This window comes from Aspergillus puulaauensis, chromosome 6, assembly GCF_016861865.1.
Source record: "Aspergillus puulaauensis MK2 DNA, chromosome 6, nearly complete sequence".
Lineage (NCBI taxonomy): Eukaryota > Fungi > Ascomycota > Eurotiomycetes > Eurotiales > Aspergillaceae > Aspergillus > Aspergillus puulaauensis.
The window spans coordinates 799,338-817,872 of NC_054862.1; the positions used below are offsets into that span (position 1 = coordinate 799,338).

At 51.7% G+C, this 18,535-nt stretch overlaps 10 protein-coding genes across 10 annotated transcripts; 5 read left to right on the forward strand and 5 right to left on the reverse strand.

Moving 5' to 3' along the window:
• Nucleotides 1-294: 294 nt before the first annotated feature.
• Nucleotides 295-2,005, forward strand: APUU_60342S (uncharacterized protein; the record flags this gene model as incomplete). Its single annotated transcript, XM_041693572.1, has 3 exons — nt 295-897; nt 969-1,150; nt 1,195-2,005. 3 exons carry the CDS (start codon nt 295-297, stop codon nt 2,003-2,005), a joined length of 1,596 nt encoding a protein of 531 aa, XP_041559488.1.
• A 285-nt stretch (nt 2,006-2,290) lies between these two features.
• APUU_60343A (DUF1772 domain-containing protein) lies at nt 2,291-2,827 on the reverse strand (the record flags this gene model as incomplete). The annotated part of the gene is made up of 2 exons (XM_041693573.1): nt 2,291-2,712; nt 2,761-2,827. The coding sequence occupies 2 exons, from the start codon at nt 2,825-2,827 to the stop codon at nt 2,291-2,293; spliced, it is 489 nt and encodes a 162-aa protein (XP_041559489.1).
• Nucleotides 2,828-3,492: 665 nt separating this feature from the next.
• Nucleotides 3,493-4,362, forward strand: APUU_60344S (uncharacterized protein; the record flags this gene model as incomplete). The annotated part of the gene is made up of 1 exon (XM_041693574.1): nt 3,493-4,362. The coding sequence occupies one exon, from the start codon at nt 3,493-3,495 to the stop codon at nt 4,360-4,362; it is 870 nt and encodes a 289-aa protein (XP_041559490.1).
• Nucleotides 4,363-5,084: 722 nt separating this feature from the next.
• On the forward strand, nt 5,085-6,719 carry APUU_60345S (uncharacterized protein; the record flags this gene model as incomplete). The annotated part of the gene is made up of 5 exons (XM_041693575.1): nt 5,085-5,978; nt 6,025-6,210; nt 6,253-6,359; nt 6,405-6,544; nt 6,589-6,719. The coding sequence occupies 5 exons, from the start codon at nt 5,085-5,087 to the stop codon at nt 6,717-6,719; spliced, it is 1,458 nt and encodes a 485-aa protein (XP_041559491.1).
• An 81-nt stretch (nt 6,720-6,800) lies between these two features.
• Nucleotides 6,801-8,086, reverse strand: APUU_60346A (uncharacterized protein; the record flags this gene model as incomplete). Its single annotated transcript, XM_041693576.1, has 3 exons — nt 6,801-7,316; nt 7,388-7,841; nt 7,902-8,086. The coding sequence occupies 3 exons, from the start codon at nt 8,084-8,086 to the stop codon at nt 6,801-6,803; spliced, it is 1,155 nt and encodes a 384-aa protein (XP_041559492.1).
• An 874-nt stretch (nt 8,087-8,960) lies between these two features.
• Nucleotides 8,961-10,937, reverse strand: APUU_60347A (uncharacterized protein; the record flags this gene model as incomplete). Its single annotated transcript, XM_041693577.1, has 4 exons — nt 8,961-9,521; nt 9,594-10,001; nt 10,089-10,223; nt 10,296-10,937. 4 exons carry the CDS (start codon nt 10,935-10,937, stop codon nt 8,961-8,963), a joined length of 1,746 nt encoding a protein of 581 aa, XP_041559493.1.
• Nucleotides 10,938-12,215: 1,278 nt separating this feature from the next.
• On the forward strand, nt 12,216-13,671 carry FLD1 (S-(hydroxymethyl)glutathione dehydrogenase/class III alcohol dehydrogenase; the record flags this gene model as incomplete). The annotated part of the gene is made up of 6 exons (XM_041693578.1): nt 12,216-12,236; nt 12,289-12,303; nt 12,392-12,506; nt 12,571-12,706; nt 12,767-13,407; nt 13,457-13,671. The coding sequence occupies 6 exons, from the start codon at nt 12,216-12,218 to the stop codon at nt 13,669-13,671; spliced, it is 1,143 nt and encodes a 380-aa protein (XP_041559494.1).
• Nucleotides 13,672-14,657: 986 nt separating this feature from the next.
• On the forward strand, nt 14,658-16,028 carry APUU_60349S (uncharacterized protein; the record flags this gene model as incomplete). Its single annotated transcript, XM_041693579.1, has 1 exon — nt 14,658-16,028. The coding sequence occupies one exon, from the start codon at nt 14,658-14,660 to the stop codon at nt 16,026-16,028; it is 1,371 nt and encodes a 456-aa protein (XP_041559495.1).
• A 285-nt stretch (nt 16,029-16,313) lies between these two features.
• On the reverse strand, nt 16,314-17,162 carry APUU_60350A (YoaK family protein; the record flags this gene model as incomplete). Its single annotated transcript, XM_041693581.1, has 1 exon — nt 16,314-17,162. The coding sequence occupies one exon, from the start codon at nt 17,160-17,162 to the stop codon at nt 16,314-16,316; it is 849 nt and encodes a 282-aa protein (XP_041559496.1).
• Nucleotides 17,163-17,577: 415 nt separating this feature from the next.
• Nucleotides 17,578-18,489, reverse strand: APUU_60351A (uncharacterized protein; the record flags this gene model as incomplete). Its single annotated transcript, XM_041693582.1, has 1 exon — nt 17,578-18,489. One exon carries the CDS (start codon nt 18,487-18,489, stop codon nt 17,578-17,580), a length of 912 nt encoding a protein of 303 aa, XP_041559497.1.
• Nucleotides 18,490-18,535: the final 46 nt, after the last annotated feature.

The following is an 18,535-nucleotide window of genomic DNA, read 5'->3' on the forward strand; positions in this document are numbered from 1 at the left end:
TGGTCCAGTGCCCCGCGGTACCAGTGGAGCCAAAGCTGAGTTGATCAGCACTAAATCCACGGGCCATTCTCGTCGCCAGCTGTACATCCAGTGTGGATATAACGTAGCGGCGGTACAAGACTCCACAATAGGAACAGTTGATTTTTGAAAATAGTCTCCCTCCCTTCTTCCTCAGTGCACTTCAGTATATATCCCCAATTGCACTTCCATATGTGCACTTCTTCCCCAAGTGCCAATTCATATCTGCACCTCAAACCCCAGACAATGGCAGTAATTTCCACCACCAACGGCACAATGCCAATCAACATATCGCAATACCCCAAACTCACCCCCCAACAAGCCGGCCACCTCCGGCACTTCCACAACCTCAGCAGCGCGCCCCACGGCGACTGGCCACACATGGGCAGCCAGGAACCCGCGCAGGAGTTCCTCGACGCATACCGGTACCAGCTCGCCACAATGGCCTACGCATCCGCCCTAACGCACTACCACCGCCTGCCCGCCATGAAGAGCCTCTTCGCGCGCCTCCTCCACGGCCTCATCACCAAGATGCTGCGGCGTGAGGTCTGGGGGTACTGGTATCTGACCTCCCAGTCCGGGATTATGCTCGACCCGGACCTGAAGGAGCTAAGGAAACCGTGGGCGGATCCTATTGTGAGGGAGAATATCATGTATAGTGGGCATTTGTTGCTGATGACGAGTTTGTATGCGATGTTGTTTGATGAGGATGAGTTTGAGAGGGAGGGGAGCCTGACGTTTCTGTGGAATCCGTTGTTTTGGGGCATGGGGGCTGAGAGGTTTGACTATGATAATCGCAGTTTGCAGAGGGCTGTTGTGGATGAGATGGCGAGGAATGACTGGGTGGGCGTCTGTTGTGAGCCGAATTTGGTCTTTGTTGTTTGTAATCAGTTCCCGGTTTGTTTCTCTTTCTCTCTCCTGTCCTGTTAGGGCTGGGCTTATGATGGTAGCTTATTGCGATGCGTCTGAATGATGTCCGGGACGGTACGAGTGTCGGCAAAGAGGTTCTAGAGAAATACAAAGACGCTCTGGACAGCAAGGGCATGGTTTCTCGGGACGACCTATACAAGGACTGGTTCGTGGTGAAGCAAGGACAGACCAAGCCAGCCAAAAGCGTCGGATTCACTGCATGGTACGTGTAGCTAGCCTCAATATACACTGAAACTGACAGAACAGGGCCGCCGCATTCATGAACACCTGGAATTCCGACTTCGTTCGCGCCGGCTTTGAGAACCATGTCAAAGGCTTTGTCACGAAAGTCAACGGTCAGGTAGAGGTACAGCATCCCATGATTGCATTTGCATATCGAGAGGCCATGTCCACGGCAGATACAAGTCAGGACCCTGCCCAGGTACTGAAAAGTGCGCGGGAATACTACAAAGCGCATAAGACGGACATCAAATTTCCCTACAATGAGCCGACATTCGGATACATCGTGAAGTGGCTCTCGGAGCTAGGGAAGACTACTGAACTGGACGAGGTTCTTGCGTATGCGGATACTCATCTTCAGCCGACCTGGGAGAATGGAGGACTCTATTACCCCCGTAATGACCAGGCCACAGATGATGACGGACGCTGGACTCAAATGGATGCATTTACCGGTAATGCAGCGATTGGATACGCGCGACTGAATGTGGAAGACGGTATGAAGAAGATGTATGACAGTCCATGGACGAGGGAGACTCTGGAAAGCCGGCCATATGTAGATGGTCTTGATCTATCGCAGGGCGTCGACTGTTTGAGAGGAGTGTGGGATTCTGAGAAGGGTGCTGTCATTGTCACTCTACGTGAATGGGCTGGATTGGGTACTGATGTTTCCTTTTCAGTGGAGAGTCTCCCGGCTGGTAGCTGGTCAGTTCATACATCACAGGGAGGCCTCATAAACTATGAAATTGCAAAACGGGGACGGATTGTCGTGGATGCGACGGTTGCGGCAAACGAGGAGGTTGACTTCGTGGTGCTCCTGGACAGGCAGTCTCAAGTCTGATCATGGTGGCAAGGTTCAAATATTGTCCGTCTCAGGTAATATCCAGTCAAATGATGTGTGGTAGGATTACTGGTTGATCTATCATGCCGGTATCACTCATGCAACCCTATAGACTTTTGTGCATGTCGGAGGTTAATGGTCGGAGGGTAACGTGAAGTATATCAAGGTACAGGAAATGACATTTGACACCCTATCATGATATAAATGTACCTATAACGTGGTCTATATACCCAGTGACTTCCAAAGTAGAGTGCCTTGAACAGCATTCCCCATGCAGTGTCAGATTTATAGTAGCTGATTCATAGCAATAACCCCCCCAACCAGCGGAAAAACGCTTCTGACCAGATGCATCCAACTCCACTTCACAACCAACCGTCTAACATCATCCATCCCAACAAGCGCAGCATCCTGACTCTCGCTCGCCAGATCCTTGATCGCCTTGTTCGTAGGCAGTATGAACAACCACGTAAACGGGGTTATGGACACAGTGACCAGTCCAGCCAAAGCCAGAGCAGACCAAGACTTGTTCGCGGCCTTCCGCTGCCACGCGCAGTAGCCGTAGACTGTAGATGTTAGGGCTGCTATTGTGGGATGCAGCCGATGGCCATAGTAGTACATGCGGGTCCACTGGTGCAGGAGATGAGACGGCTCTGTTGCTGTCTGTAGAGCAACGGGGATTGATATTAGAGATATAGTCATCATTGAGCCTGTATGAGTTAGTGATGAATCCGTTACTGCGGCACAGGGCTGTATACCGGATAGAAATGACCCAACTAGGACGGCGGTTCCCTCGAGGCCTTTTGTGAATGGTGTGGAAGCCATGTTTCATACGGATTGAACTGTTTCTTCGTTACTGATCGAGATGTATTCTCTGCGATGAACACCGGAGATGAAAGGCATGGCATAGTGTTTAAAAGAAGTGGTTTCCGAGAAATTCCCCGGGTTTCCAGATCGTACGATAGAGGAAGCAGGAAAATACACCGTGCATAGTAGCCGTATATTCCCGCCTACAAGCCGAGTCTCCTTCGATCGGTAACTTGTTCCAATCCTGTTGAACAATAGAATATATACCAGTAGGTCGCCAGGCTGAAGTGTACTACTACTACTACTCTCCCAGCTATCCCGCTTCTACTATCATGAGCTACAAAGTGCCTCCTGGTGGGATGAGGTAGCCAATAACTGAATCAGATTCAAATTAGTACCAGGCCAGCCTCCAAACTCATGCTCGATCAAAGATGCATATGATACAACTCCAGCTTCTCCTCCACCCAGATCCACCTCCCCGCCAAGTAGGTACCGACTACCGTACCGAATGGCGTCATGTCAGGAGAATCCAATAGTTTGGGGATCGTCGATGCTGTCCCCATCGGAGCCTTTAATAACTATTTCCATCCGCCCTTCAAAGTTGGATTCCCAAAAAACCTTTCCTTCTTTTCACCCACCGACTGAACCCGCATTGGCGACTTAACACGCAGCCCACCAAAACAATGCAAGGCATGAAAGGGCTGGACGGCGATCTGAAGAACGGGTTCGGTAAGTTCCCTAGATCCAGAGGCCGCGAGAACTGGCCGCAATGGTACGCATTCGTTAGAGCCTCTGCAATGGCAGGGGGCACATGGGATTATTTCAAGCCTGACCTAGAGCCCAACCCCGAACCAGTGCTTGCACCGAAAGACGGGTTCCACGATATACGCTTGCGTTTAGACAAAATGAAGAAGAATGCCGGTAGCGAGCAGGAGCTCCGATGTTGGACCTGCGTTGCAGATAACGACGTGGACGACGACCCCTTCATCGACGACGAGGGATGTAACGGCTGCCGTGACCGCCGCTACAGGAAGCTGGTGATGCCGGAAAAGGTGGCCCGCGATCTATACGGGCGGGGCTCAGTTACTCTGAAGAGGCAGGACGACTGGCCGAAATGGTACGCTGCCATCAAACAGGCAGCGAAATGGAAGGGCGTGTGGGAGCATATCGATCTAGATGTCGAAGACGACAAACTGCCGGCGCGCCCGCATCGCGTGCATCCGAACCTGGAGCCTGCGATCAATAAATTAAAGGAGCTTAGTGCCGCAGAGCGCAAGAGGTCGGAGGATGACGCCGAGCACTTCAAAGCGGTCGAAATGGTGCTGTTGGGTGACCAGAAACGCAGGGCAGATTTTGATGCTGGCAAGGGATATATTGTATGGGCTATCCTTTCGACGGTGGCTGAACCGTTGGTTGTTTATCTTTACGAAGAGACCGATCCTCGAAAGATGCTTCTCATTCTCAAGGAGCGGATCCCGCCAGCCCTGCCTGAAGGATACGAACAGCTGCAGGCCCGGGGAAATCGGCGCAATAGGCGGAATAGACGACGATGAGAGTGAAGCTGCGCATTGGATGGCTTGAGTGGTACCTGGCCTGTATTCGGTGATGTCGATTTGGGAATTTTACAGGATAGCCGTAGATATTATATGTCCTGTCGTCTTTTGGTAGACTTTACCTAACCCAAAATATATCCCTTCAGATATTCAGATAATAGACCCAAACGATGGCATAGGCCAGACCCTCCCAGGAGAAAGCTCGGTTGCGTTTATGCATTTGCCGTCCACTAAATCTGCCAGGACCGTCCTTGATTGTAACCCTAATTCTGGCGAAGCAAGAGCGTACAACTACATATAGTACGGTCCCATAAGCCCGCCTCGAAACACGAACTAACTGCTTGGGGTGGGCGAAATATTGATGTCCTAACGAGAATTCCCCTGGAAATATATGAGAGTACTCCAAAGTTGGAGGATGCTTGCTCCATCTCAAACCTTGACTAGCCCTGATTGGAAGTATGTCCAGTGGGCTGATATTATCCCGGGATATATTCAGAATAAGGCAGGAAGGCTGCAACCAGACGCCGTTATCGACTGGGAATTACCCCAAATATCATGTTCAAGCTGCATGATTGGGTGAATAGTGCCTCCATTGATTGTCGATATCGCGCCAATATCACGCGAAGATGTCGTGATGCACTAGTGGCAGTTGACAGCCTTTATATTCCCATCTTCCCATCTCCGCATCGTTATACCAAAGAAACACTTCACCAGGAGGCAAGATGGCGACCCAAACATCAGGTACAGACCAAAAACAGGTCGAGACTTCAACAACACCCATCCCCTCAAGTAATGACACCCCACCACCGCGCACATTCCGCTCCTTCATCTGGGACACAGACACGCACCTCAAATCCCCCGCGGAAAAGCGCCTCCTGCTCAAGCTCGACGCCTCAATCCTGACTATCGGATGTCTGGGCTTCTTCATGAAATACCTCGACCAGGGGAACCTGTCCAACGCCTACGTCTCAGGCATGCAGGAGCAACTCTCCATGTACGGAAACGAATACACATACGCCCAGACCATGTACACAGTCGCGTACGCCGTGATGCAGGTCCCCAGTACACTGATCATCCAGAAAATCCGACCTAGTATCTGGCTCGCCGTGATGGAGGTTGCCTGGGGCGCGTTTACGTTCGCGCAGGCCGGGGTCCACAATGTGCCGGAGCTATACGCGTTCCGGTTTCTGGTGGGGTTGTTTGAGAGTTCGTTTTTCCCGGCTTTGCTTTATCTGCTCGGGAGTTGGTATACGAAGACGGAGCTTGCGAAGAGGGTGGCCTTGTTCCATATGACCGCGCCGCTGGGGACCGCGTTCGGCGGGTATCTCCAGGCGGCGGTTTATGAGAATTTGAATGGCGCGCATGGCATTGAGGGGTGGAGGTGGTTGTATATTGTCTGTGGGTGTATGACTGTGCCGGTTGGGCTTGCGACGTTTGTGGTGCTCCCTGATACGCCGTATACGACGAAGGTGTGGTTCCTGTCGGCTGAGGAGAGGGAGTTGGCGATTGAGCGGGTGAGGAGGGCTGGGAAGGCGGCGCCGGTGAAGATTCGGTTGGCGACGTTCAAGACGATTCTGAGCTCGTGGAAGTGGTATGGGTTTGTTATTGGATACGTGGTAGGTTCTTTTGTTCTTATGTAGACGGCTATGCTGATGCTTGCAGTTATATGGATCGTCATGCGGCGCAAACGGGTACTTTGCCATCTGGCTCAAGTCCGAGAACTTCTCTGTCGCCGAACGCAATGTCATTCCCACTGGGACGTCTCTGGTATCTGCAGCCTGCGTTGTCCTCTGGGGTTTTCTGTCGGACTATACCGGGAGCAGGTTCGCCTGGGTGCTGATACCACTGGTATGTCCACTACCTCGCATAGAAACAACGCTAACTCTATAGATATGCGGCCTTCTCCCAAACGGCATCTTAGCATTCTGGCCATCCAGTCTTGCGCTAAAGGAGTTCGCCTTCCTAACAATTGCCGTTCAGCTCATGACAGCCGTGTTGTATGTTCTCCATCCATCACCCTCTGAACGTTCTAACAGGTCCAGCTACTCCTGGGCTAACGAAGTCTGCGCCGGGAACAACGAAGAACGAGCCGTGGTGGTCAGTAGCATGAATGGCTTTCAGTATGCTGTCGCTGCATGGCTGCCTATTGTTATCTTTCCGCAGACAATGGCGCCGGATTTCCGTAAGTTTTTCGTATACAGGGCATGCATATTCTGACCTGTATAGGGTATGGGTTTCCAACCACCTTTGGCCTGGTTATTGCGGCGATCTTTGCAGTCATTGGAATTCAGCTGTTTGTTCTCCGGGACGAGCGCAGGGCTAAACATGCGGCAGCTTCTGGGGAAGTTGATGCGTAGTGAATGATCCATTATAGTATACATTATGAGAATCCGCCAATAGCACCGGGTATATCAAGGCCTTCCTAGCTCAACCTCAATCTATAATATAGCAGACTCAGTCACAACAGCATCCTTATTCCCCTTCTCCTTCACATCCAGCGACTGAAAGTCCGGCAACTCATACTTCTCCGACTCGCCCACCTCAGCAATCTGATGACTCTCCGCCTCACAAACCTGGTTATAATCCCCGGGCAACTCCGCAATATACGCCTTCGAATCCGCCTCATAACAGACCATCTGGACCTCGACTCCCGCATCATCATCTTGCTTCTGATTCAGGCTGTCCAACGCCTCATCATTCTCACTCCCCAGCCCGCCTTCGTTCTGGATACTGCTATACCGGAAGCAGAATACCACAATGGCAGCCCAGTACATGATTCTACTGAGCGCGATAAGTATCCTGATTGATCCCCCCGCAATTGGGGATAGGTCGAAAATTGTACCGCCCTTGACACAGATGGTGGATATCAGGCAGGTCAAGGAGATTTCGATGGCGATTAGACAGTTCGAGATACTCCAGAATATAGCGGCCGTGATGAGGAGTAGCGTGGGAAGCTGTATAGGTAACCGTGTTAGTATATAATTGAATACATACACACTGAAACAGCAGTAGGTGGTGGACTCACGATATGGCCCCCCAAACATCTTGGATACCTGACACCCACATGAATCGACCAAGCCATATTCTCAATCGAGGCGGTCCACGCGATAATTGCCCCTACTCCTTGGATAGGCCCATAGGCACTAAGGGTCGGGACATCAGGGCCGCGGTATGTGAAATACAACCTCGCACACAACATGGCGAAGCTCAGGCACGCGGCGACCACGATGACCGCGAAGCAGACCCGGTGGAAGACGCGTGTTTTACGCCAGGGCGTGTTGGATTTAGATTTAGATTTCACGGGCTGTGTTTGATCGAGCATTAGGTGTATCAGGGCGTAGAGGACGTGGAAGGTGAGACATGTTGCGAGCCACTGGAACCCGGTGACAAAGGCGTTTGGGCCGCCGCTGCTTACCACCGAGGAGGGATCCTGGTTTGTGGATATCAGTACGAACTCGAAGACGTCGAATCCTAAATATCTATTGAAGGATAAGGGTCAGTTCCAACGGGTAATTCCAATATGGTGGGAGGTAGCTCACAGTATCCATGCGATCAGGCAGGATAGCGTAGTCCATAGCGGTAGAGTGCGTGGCCGGCCACGTCCACGGTGTACAAGAGCTGCGGTATATCCAATGCAAGTAAGATCGACTATCATACAGATAGCATCAAACACAACGATCGATTGGGTAACGCCCCCAGTGCTGATGTCGATTGACTCGGCCATGTTGGCCAGGAAAGACGGGGGTTGAAGAAGTCAGAATGTTATGTCAAGAAGTGCCAAGTGAACGAGTACCGTAAGCCTTGGATCGACAGGCTGACGGTCTAGCGTTACTCCATCGTTCTGACAGGATTTCTAGGCACATCCTCATTCCTCATCCAGGTTGAAATACAGTAAACGAGACCAGAGCCTGCGGTCCACCCACTGCGTATCCATGCCCTAATTGGAGTGTCCCTCCTCAGAAAACTGGGCCACGGCCCCAACTGGCTTTTTATAGGGCAGCGGTCGATTTATATAGGCAATTTACTCTGCTGATCCGGAATTGCCACGACTCTTGCATGGGGGCCAAACCACACTCAGCCACCGTCTCGACCCAAAGTTCAATTGTTAAGAAATAACTAGCTCTACTGTTACAGTTAACCTATGGTAGTATGGAGTACGGAGCTGCTGTCTTCGGGTGGCGGTGGACCTTTCCCTCCACTGTGGTTCTATGACTCTAGGGTTTAGGCGAACCCGCCCCAAAGACCGATTGCCATCCCATCTTGACTCCGCAATCAGCTGCGGTCAGCAGGATCGTGGCGTCAGAGAGCTAATTCCGGAGTCTGGGGATGCACGGACAGGGCCTGGCGGTGTTCTGTTCTCTTTTTGCCGCAGAAGTGGACTCGCATCGCATTGGAAGCGAGGTGATGACCTCAATATAAGCCCGAGTCTGCTGCACCTGTTAGTTAGATTCCGCAACGTCTTTCTCTTTGAAAGAGATGTATAATGTTGAAGACTAGCTACTGCATTCACCAGACGGTCAAAGCTTGGACCCGCTGCCAGTGCAGGTACCTTAATGACTGTCCCATTGCAGAATGATTGAAAGGCATATAAATCCTGGTCATGAAAGCATCAAATGCAGATCCTGCTCTCTGCAGATATCAATCCAACTCCAATTCGGGTCGGCCACGCTCGGATCCTTCTTACGATACGCCTCGCTCCTCCGCTGCCACACCATTTCCATGCACTCCTTGCACGTCTTGAACCTGCGAAAGCCAGTTTTCGAATATGCCTGGTCCATCCAGCTGCTCACGAAGTCTCGGTCCGTCTGGGATATTGCCTCGCATCCGGCCATGAATGCCGGCCAGGCATGGCCGGATCCTTCGACGTTATGTGTCCGGCATACCGCCTTAGAATTCCTCAGCGACTGGATGACGTCTGTAACGTATGCCTGAAGAAGTCGGGGATCGAGGTACTGGATCCGTCGGTAGAAGAATATAAGTAGGCCCTGGTTGAACGCCTTCACCATATACCACCGGGACTGTTCAGCCTTCCCCTCTGATTTCGACACACCGGTGCACCCCGAGCTCCCTGTTGCAGCAAGTTTCCAAATCATATCCTCAAGCCACTGTTTCTTCTTCTGGATCGAGTCTAGTAAGGCCGCGTCCCGCCGACTCTGTTTCTAATTTAACTCGTCCATAACATTAGCGAGCCTCGTCGTCTGCGATACAAGACTCAGCCACGTTTCGGATACGCCGTAGAGCTGGCGATATAGTGCTTTTGCATCTTCGCGCGAGTCTTCCAGGTGAATATCGTTGAGACTACTCCCATGGTCTCGTTGGGATCCTAGCTCGGTGCATATGGATGACGAGCCCAGCCGGAGAAAGTCGTCTAGGTCGAGGCTTGGTCGCGGATTGGTCTCCAACCCCTCCCCTGTATCTTTATCTTGGTGAGGAGGTTGGCCGTGCTGAGGAATACTTATCCAACCTCCATCGAGTTGTCCTTTGCCTGGCTTGTTGTATAGAACTGACGCGCTTTCCGTTAGGATTCTGTTCCATGTGTAGACGGTGGAGTAACCGGCATTTTCGGGATACAACCCTTTTGGCAAGGCCGCGGAGGCGTAAAAGGCGTTCAGAGTCAACCAGGTAGGCGCGGGCGTCGTCTTGATGATCGAACAGGATCTTAGAATGGCGCTCTCGTAAGCACTCTATACACGCAGGTAGTAAAACGAAATGGGTGGCGAACGCACCGCAAAGCCAAGCATCGCTGACAATGCCATCAGCTGGTCCTTGTATTTCGGAGGTCTGGACTGCCGTAACTCGACAGTAAGAGAATGTTTCATGTGAGCCTGCCCCTGTGCATACGCAGAGTTGCTGATTCTGGTCTAGTGTGAGGCGTCAATGGCTGGGTCCGTCGATGCTCCTGCTGCAAAGTGACCGGCTGATAATGCAGTTACAGCCAGTAGATTTTCCATTGATGCGTGCGTTAGTCGTTCAGTGCCCATGTATCTTATGTTTGCGAGAGTAACCACAGCGGAGGCTGCGTTCATGATTTCCATGGGCGACTTGTCGTGTGGTGGAAAGGAGAACATGTCGCAAATGACTCGTTGTCTGTAGTGGAATAAAAGGGTTTCGACTTCAGGCATTTCAATGCCGACTAGTTCGAACGGTGGTGGCATTGGGTGCAATGACAAACTCTGATTATCGGTAATACCATCGGAAACCTGTCCATGCCATATTGAAGGCTCAGGCGGAGGAGTAAAGGCCGGACATTGCCATAATGAATCCATGCCAAACAGGTCCGGCCAGTCTAGGCAAATGTCAGTTAGATCCAAATTCTCATAGCAGATAAAGCTAGGAAGCATCATCGACATGGTATCGCTGGTACCAGGGTTATCGTCGGCGGGGGCCAGAACTCCATTTTGGCTGGCCACGGCTGTATTCTCCTCTGGCTCCCCTGTCTTCAGACCAAGGACTCCGAATGGGCCAACAAAGATGCTCTCCCCTGCTACCAAGGGGAGACCTGCGAGTCTTTCAACCTCCTCTAGGGTGTGCCCGACTGAGGCCGATGCCAAGCTAGATTGCAGAGCGGTGCTCATGGACAGCCTATCCTTTTCTACAAAACGGTCAGAGCAGTTCATATTACGCATCATTGCAAAATGATACCAGTGTACAAGTGCTTCCGCCAGCCTTGCCTGACAGCCTCACGAGTCTTGCTCGCTGCATCCCCTGGACTCGCCGATGTCCATCTTAACTCAGGCTCGTAAGCTTCGCATGGAACTCGGATGGCCGTACATGCCGAACAACTCGGATATTGCATGTCACACTTCACATGTCTCGTTCGGCACGAAATACATACTCCGAGGGCATGGCTTCTGCGGCGCTTCTGAGACAGAGGCATCCGGACGCGGTCTCGAACAGAACAAGCATCAGAAGCAATTCCAAAGATAGAAGTGGAAGGACAGAATGGAGGTTCTGGAAGTAAGAAAGAGACGCGTATGGCTTGCGTCGTAGTAGGAATGGCTTTACTGCCGTGGGTCTGGCTTGGCCATTTCTGACTTGTTATTGGCCCTGACGGCTGGAAACCCTGCTATATTGGCCAATGAGTGGCTGCATTGTGAACATCCGGGATCGACTGCCATTTTGATATCTCAGGCGGAGTTGCTTATAGTCTACCTGTTAGCTGGCATGTCACGAACGGAAGGCGGTTCCAGTTGATGTGAATGCGATTTCCGATGAAATCAACGGGCTTTAACCTTTCAAATATATAAAGTACTTATGTATGAATTCGCACCCCGCATATGTGGGTGTTCTCCGCCAGATGTCGTGTTTTCCGGCGGAAGTATACACGGTCTCGGGGAGCCTACCCGGTGGTTCGTCCAGGAACCCTGACCACGTACGCTTATAAGTATATCCATCTTCCTGGCCTGTTAAACAGATCTTCTTATAGACAATTACTAGTCACTGAATTCCTACAGATATTCACCGGCTCAATTCCGGAAGCGAACCGCGTCTCCGGTCAGGTGACTACACAGCATCAGTCTTCCCGATTAGGACAAATAATGCGAACAGATATGCTTGGACTCTCAGCAATGATATAGCAATATCAGACAATACCAGTTCTAGTATGTATTTGATGATAACAGATAAACACTTGAATCATACACTTTAAGTTCCATTATATACTTTACCGGCCGTGTCCCCGACCCCGCTGTCTCCAACTCAATCGGAGCCCTTCCCGGCCTTCTTTTACTCCGCACCCCGCTTTCTCCGCACGCCTTTCTTATTATTTTCTCCGGTTAATATTTGCACATTGCATCCCGCATCTTTGCATTTTCCTCTCAGGGCCCTCGTCTGTCTACTGTCATTCATCGACCATGGCCGACACCGTTGGGAAGGTATGTATTCAATCCGGGACGGACTTGATCTCACTACTAACTACCCCATCAGACCATTACTTGCAAAGTAAGCCGCAGCCAGCTACAAATAAGCCAGTTCTCTCTCTGTAAACGCAGAGTGGAAGAGGGCGGAAAAGAAGACTAACGCAAATAAGGCCGCAATCGCCTGGGCCCCAAACGAGCCGCTATCCATCGAGGACGTGCAAGTCCTGCCGCCGAGGGCACACGAAGTGCGCATTAAGGTCCTGCATACTGGAGTCTGTCATACTGGTACGTCTTTGCACCTCTCCTTGGGGAGCCGGAGAACCGGAGTAAATGCCTAACCAACGAATAGACCAGTATACCCTCTCCGGAAAAGACCCCGAAGGCGCATTCCCTTCGATCCTCGGACATGAAGGAGCCGGTATCGTCGAGTCGATTGGCGATGGCGTGACTTCTGTCAAACCCGGCGATTATGTGATTGCATTATAGTACGTGGTGTCTACTATAAAAACCACCATCCATCGACCACCAACTAACGATATGTCCAGCACCGCCGAATGCCGCGAATGCAAATTCTGCCGCTCGGGCAAAACCAATCTCTGTGGAAAAGTCCGTGAGACGCAAGGTAAAGGCGTCATGCCGGATGGGACGTCGCGGTTCCGCGCGCGCGGGAAAGATATCCTGCACTTCATGGGCACGTCCACGTTCTCGCAGTACACCGTTCTTGCGGACGTGTCGTGTGTGGCTGTGACGGAGCGGATTGGGACGGACAAGGCGTGTTTGCTGGGGTGTGGGATTACGACTGGGTATGGGGCGGCGGTGGTGAGTGCGAAGGTGGAAGAGGGGGCTACGATTGCAGTCTTTGGCGCGGGGTGTGTTGGGTTGTCGATTATTATGGGGGCGAAGAGGAATAGGGCCGGGAGGATTATTGCGGTGGACTTGAATGATGGTAAGGAGGGGTGGGCGAGGAAGTTTGGGGCGACGGATTTTGTCAATCCGTTGAAGATCCCGAGGAATGTGCTGCTGCAGGAGTATCTGGTGGATATGACGGATGGGGGCTGTGATTATACGTTTGATTGTACAGGGAATGTGAGTGTGATGAGGGCGGCGCTTGAGGCGTGTCATAAGGGATGGGGCGAGAGTATTGTCATTGGTGTTGCTGCTGCTGGACAGGAGATTACAACACGGCGTGAGTTACCTATTGTTATCCTTGTTAAGACGGTTGGCTAACTGTGTAGCATTCCAACTTGTTACTGGCCGCGTGTGGAGGGGATGTGCATTCGGTGGCGTCAAGGGCCGCACTCAATTGCCAGGCCTGGTGGATGATTATCTACGGGGGGAGCTCAAGGTGGACGAGTTCATCACTCACCGTGTGTCAATGGACCGTCTGAACGAGGCGTTCGACGTGATGAAGCAGGGCGATTGCATTCGCTGCGTTGTTGATATGAGCTAGGCGATCAAAGTTCTGCCGACTGGTCAATTTCAACATCTTTTGTTATAAAGTTTATCAAGTCGTCTTCCCGCTGCTTTCTTCCCTAGACACCAATATATCACGGCCACAGGAATTTCTATTAGCGCTTACATCGGATAGACCCATTGTGCGAGGTGCTAACGCCAGCGATGTCCTCAGCCTCGTGGGTGTGGGTGTAGTTCGTGCACGGGCGTGTGATACCTTTGCATTGCATTAAACACTCCTCGATAACCATTTGATTCCGTATTACTTCGAAGATATTTGGCCATCCACCCGCCTTCCTGGTTGGAAGCCCTGAGGCAAGACCAGGTGTCACAGCTCCAGTGGATTCGCGATTGCGCAACCCGTACCCTGTCGTGCATTGCGGCGGGGTTTGTGGCGGCTATAACAAGGCCTGGGGCATGAGGCCATTATAGCAGGGATTATATCAAGAAATCCTGGCTGGCCGGCTGGGCAATCTTTTCATTGGCTGCTCTTAATAGTGAGCTCTGTCGTGGCATGCAGGTAAAGGCTGCCCCGGATGGAGAACCTAAGGATGCCCCGCCTGCTTACCAAGTTCGGATATAGGGAAAAGAGATCTTGTGGTCGATCGAGGGTCGGTGCGTCCCGTAGAAAGTGGATAGTCTATGAAGCTTACTGGCTCGGGATCCTTGTCTCTTAAAGCCTCGTACGTCCCATAAGTACTGGATTGCCTCGTCGGTTCAGAAAAAGTAATGTTTTGGTTGTCCATTCATGCAGCTTTGGACACCTCCAAGTTTTATGTTTCTAATAATTCTACCTCTGGAATTGGACAGTCCATGCCTGTTCGAGTATGGATTATCTACAGCTGGAAGCTGACTCGATCATGGACAGGCAGCCTCGCCCGAGGAATATAAAGAGGAGATATTCTATTAATCTGAACTCGATAATGTCAACTACAATGATAGCAGAATCTGCTAATTCCACAGACAGTCCAGCATAGGGAAAACATGAGCAATACCTCGTCGTCAGATTCTCCCCCCGATAGTTCCATGTCGGCAAACCCCTCGTCTCAACAAACAACACCAGAGCAGAGTCCTGAATTCCCCCCCTCCTCCATATATCCTCCGGCATTCTCCGATCCCTTCGGTGCCGCAGACGGCAATGTTCCTCCGCAACAGATCGTCGCCATGATAGAGAACGGGACGGACCACTGGCGTGACTTTCTCGAAGCCGAATATCTCTCACGGAGAAATATAGAACATATCATTGCCAGGGAAAGACAGAAGCTAGTCGAAGCCCAGGATCGCGCAGCGGCATATCAACAGGCCTTAGAGGCAGAAAGGGACGAGGCTCGGGGAGAAGCTGCAGCAGAGCGAGCCCGCGCGGAAAGACACAAAGGGAGTTTGAGGGATGCAAGAGCTGAGACTGCCCGGCTTGATGAACGGCTGAAGGCCGCTGAGGAGCAATATAGGATTGCTGTGGAGGAGAAAAAGTCTATCGCAGGAGAACTGCAAGATAAGCTCAAAGAGCTGGCGCAGGCGGAGGATGAGCGCTTGGTGCATGAGACAGCGCGTCGATCCATCTTCGAGCACCTCGCAAGAATAGAGAATGAAAAGAATGAGCTTCAGCAACAGCTCTATGAAGCACGAGACCGACTTGTTGCTATGGAGCGTAATCTGGCTGAGCGCACACAAAGCAGGGACAGACATTATGCAGAGCTCACCGATCTCCAGGTCCGGTTTGGTGAGGAGCAAGATCGCAGAGAGGCCGTCGAAGAGCAACTCGACGAACAGACCGACGAGCTAAGCCAAGTCAGAAACGAGCTCGCCAGCGAGAGGAATCGAACCTCGGAGCTGCGAGTGGACTTGGATAGAGCGAGGACAGAGCTTGTAGCCATGGATAACTTGCGCTCTGACGCTGATCAGCTTAGGGAGACGAACCGAAGCCTTGAAAACGGGGCTGCAGAGCTGCGAAACGAACATGCTCTGCTTGAACGTGAAGTCCATGGCCTGCGAGAACAGCAGACGGCGACTGCTGCTGAAATCGGGACAGTACGTACAGCTTTACGAAACGAGCAGAGGAGATCAATACAGCTCCAGGAGACAGCGACAAGCCTCCAGCGAGCTCACGAGGTGCTGAACAATGAGGTTCAACAGCTCAGGGATAGAAATGGAAGGCTTGAAACTGCCAACGCCAGCCTTCGACGCACGAACAGTTCCGTTGCACGAGATATCAATACTTTGCGAGCGCGATGCGCTGCGTTGAACACTCAGGCCACTGACCTTCAAACCAGGATAGATCAGGAAGACGCTGTAAGAGAGAGGATACCTCGTCGTCTAGCGATGGTCAGGCCCAGAGATTCCCCTCGACAAATGTAAGTCCGACAGGAGATCTACCCTAATAGTAGATGGTAGCTGACAAGACTGATAGTGCGCTGTGTCAAAGGATGGTGACCATTCACCAGACTCGCCCCATTCCTAGACCGACTTTGGGGATGCCTGTGACTGCATGATGTATTATAAGTAGTGTTTCGGGATTCAACTTGATATGACGTCCGCAACTCTCATCCACGGTGGGCCATATGCGAACTCGGCAATAGATCTAGGCAGCGTGAGATGGAAAGTAGATCAGCATGCAATTGACATGGCGAGACTGAATGTAATCTATACCCTATCAACATGCACACCCCTCCAACCCAACCAGGCCAAAACAATCACCCCCTTCCCAGCAACCACCATCCAAAGCGCCCCCATAACACCAACAGAACTCTTCGCCCACATCCCACCCATTGCGACCCCCAGCATCAAACTCAGAATCGCCCCAGCCCTCCTCCACTCATCCGCTCGCCGCTTCCCCGTCCCAGCAACCACAGGCACCGAGAACAAATCACAGTAAACACTCGTCAAAACCACACTCGTCAGCGCATTCCGCTCCAGCACGCGGCTGCTCACAGCCTGCCCACTACTCTGGAACGCCACAAGCGCCAGGGGTACAAATACCCTCCACCCAAGTCCGTCGTCCGCCTTTTCCTTAGCCGCAGAATGACCCGTAGACCCATAAAGCGTAACCATAATCGCCGCCGCAGCAACACACGCCATCTGCACCACAAATGAAGCACAAAGCACCCAGCGCCGTCTCGGCACCTCCCCCGCTGCCCACCGATGCCCAGCCGAAAAACACGCCGCCCCGACACAGAAACTCCCAATCGACGTCGCGGCTTTATACCAGCGGGTGGTGCTACTCGGGTCAGCGCCCATGGCGCCAAGGCCCAGGTACACGGTGTTTCCAGTCTGCATGCTCGCGAACGAGCCCCAGATAAACACGGCGGAGCTGTCGAGGAGGCCGGTGAGGGTGTAGCAGAATAGGAGGATCAATTCGCTGTGTTGGGGGGTTATGGGCGTTGTTAGGTGGGATTTGAGTTTGTGGGGATGGAGATGGGATATTGGGGTTGGGTGGGAGGTGTGGCCTAGGAGGCTGGAGGTTTCGTCTGGATGGTGGATTGGGGATCTCATTGTGTTGAAGATGTAGAATATGGACGAATGGACGAATTATCAATTGTGAAGTGGAAGTTGAAGGAAACAACATCAGAGATAAATGTCTGATTATGTCATCGCTATCAGTCATGTGATTTTATTTCGATAGTGAAGTATACAAATCGGCCTGTATAGAACAAGACAGGAGGAATGAGGTTCGGATTCTAGTAGCCCTTTCTTATGGTTAGCCCTTCTATTCTTCCTACAAACTGGATTATTATCCGGTGGCCCGAATAGCGCAATCGTTTACAAAACACAAATGCCAAGACCTCGATATATATAGTATCCATCACTTGTTGATCGAGAGGGAGAGTCACCGTTTCTCAGTGTTGGATGTTAAGTTTAATTAATAATTACAGTATTTGCCTGTCCACAGCATAACATTATAAACCCATCAAATATCAACGCAGATGGCATCTCTCAACTTCTCATCGCGCACCCCACCCACCGCTGCCGCATTAACCATGACTGTCGCTTGGTTATCTTTAGTCCCCCATCCAGTTAACAGTCCCAGTATCCAGAAATAGACAAGAAAGCCCAAACTGACCCATTTTGAGTCTCCGTCCATAACAGCCTCATAAGCCCGCTGAAATGAATCCCACAGAGCCACCTCTGTCCCGTATCCCCCATGAATATGCCCGAATACATGTAGTAAGGGTCTATGCTTCATCTCCCATAATGCCCGGCGCAGGAACAGGCAGCCCAGATGACCGAGATCTAAATGCGCCTTTGGTGGGCCGTGCGTTATCAAGATATCTGTGTCTTCAGGGATACTGATCTCCTCCCATATGGCGGCGTTGGTTCGCGGATACTGGAAAGCCCAGTTCCCATGCTTTGGTGTGTAAGGTGAACCAAAAACCTTGATCTCTCTTCCATTGCCAAATTTTACGATGGTTGATGTGTTTTCGAGGTAGATGAGGGAGCTCCAATCGATGGCGGCTGTGTTGGTGTTTCCACCATCCAGCTGCGAGTCAAGACACAGCTCATGATTTCCGGCAATGACGATTTTGTATCGATGAGGCTGGGAATCTAGCCACGCGATCTGGTCTTGTAGTTCGCGTTGGGATCCGGATTGTGTGAGGTCGCCCGCGTGGATGAGGATGTCTCCGTCAGGGAGGTCCGGCTGTGTGTTATGGGTATCGGAGATGCACACCACATGTACAGGTAAGTCAGGTGTTGAAAGAATGTCACTTGTCGCGCGATGGTTGTAAAAGTATCCGGCGAGGACCTTCGCTGGTTCTCGGAGAAGGCGACTCCAGAAGCCCTCCTGCTCTGGTCGACAGAGGAGGGTGTCGAGGCCTGACATTTGGCCAAAGGTTGTCGGTATTGAATGGGGAGAATTGAAGGGAATG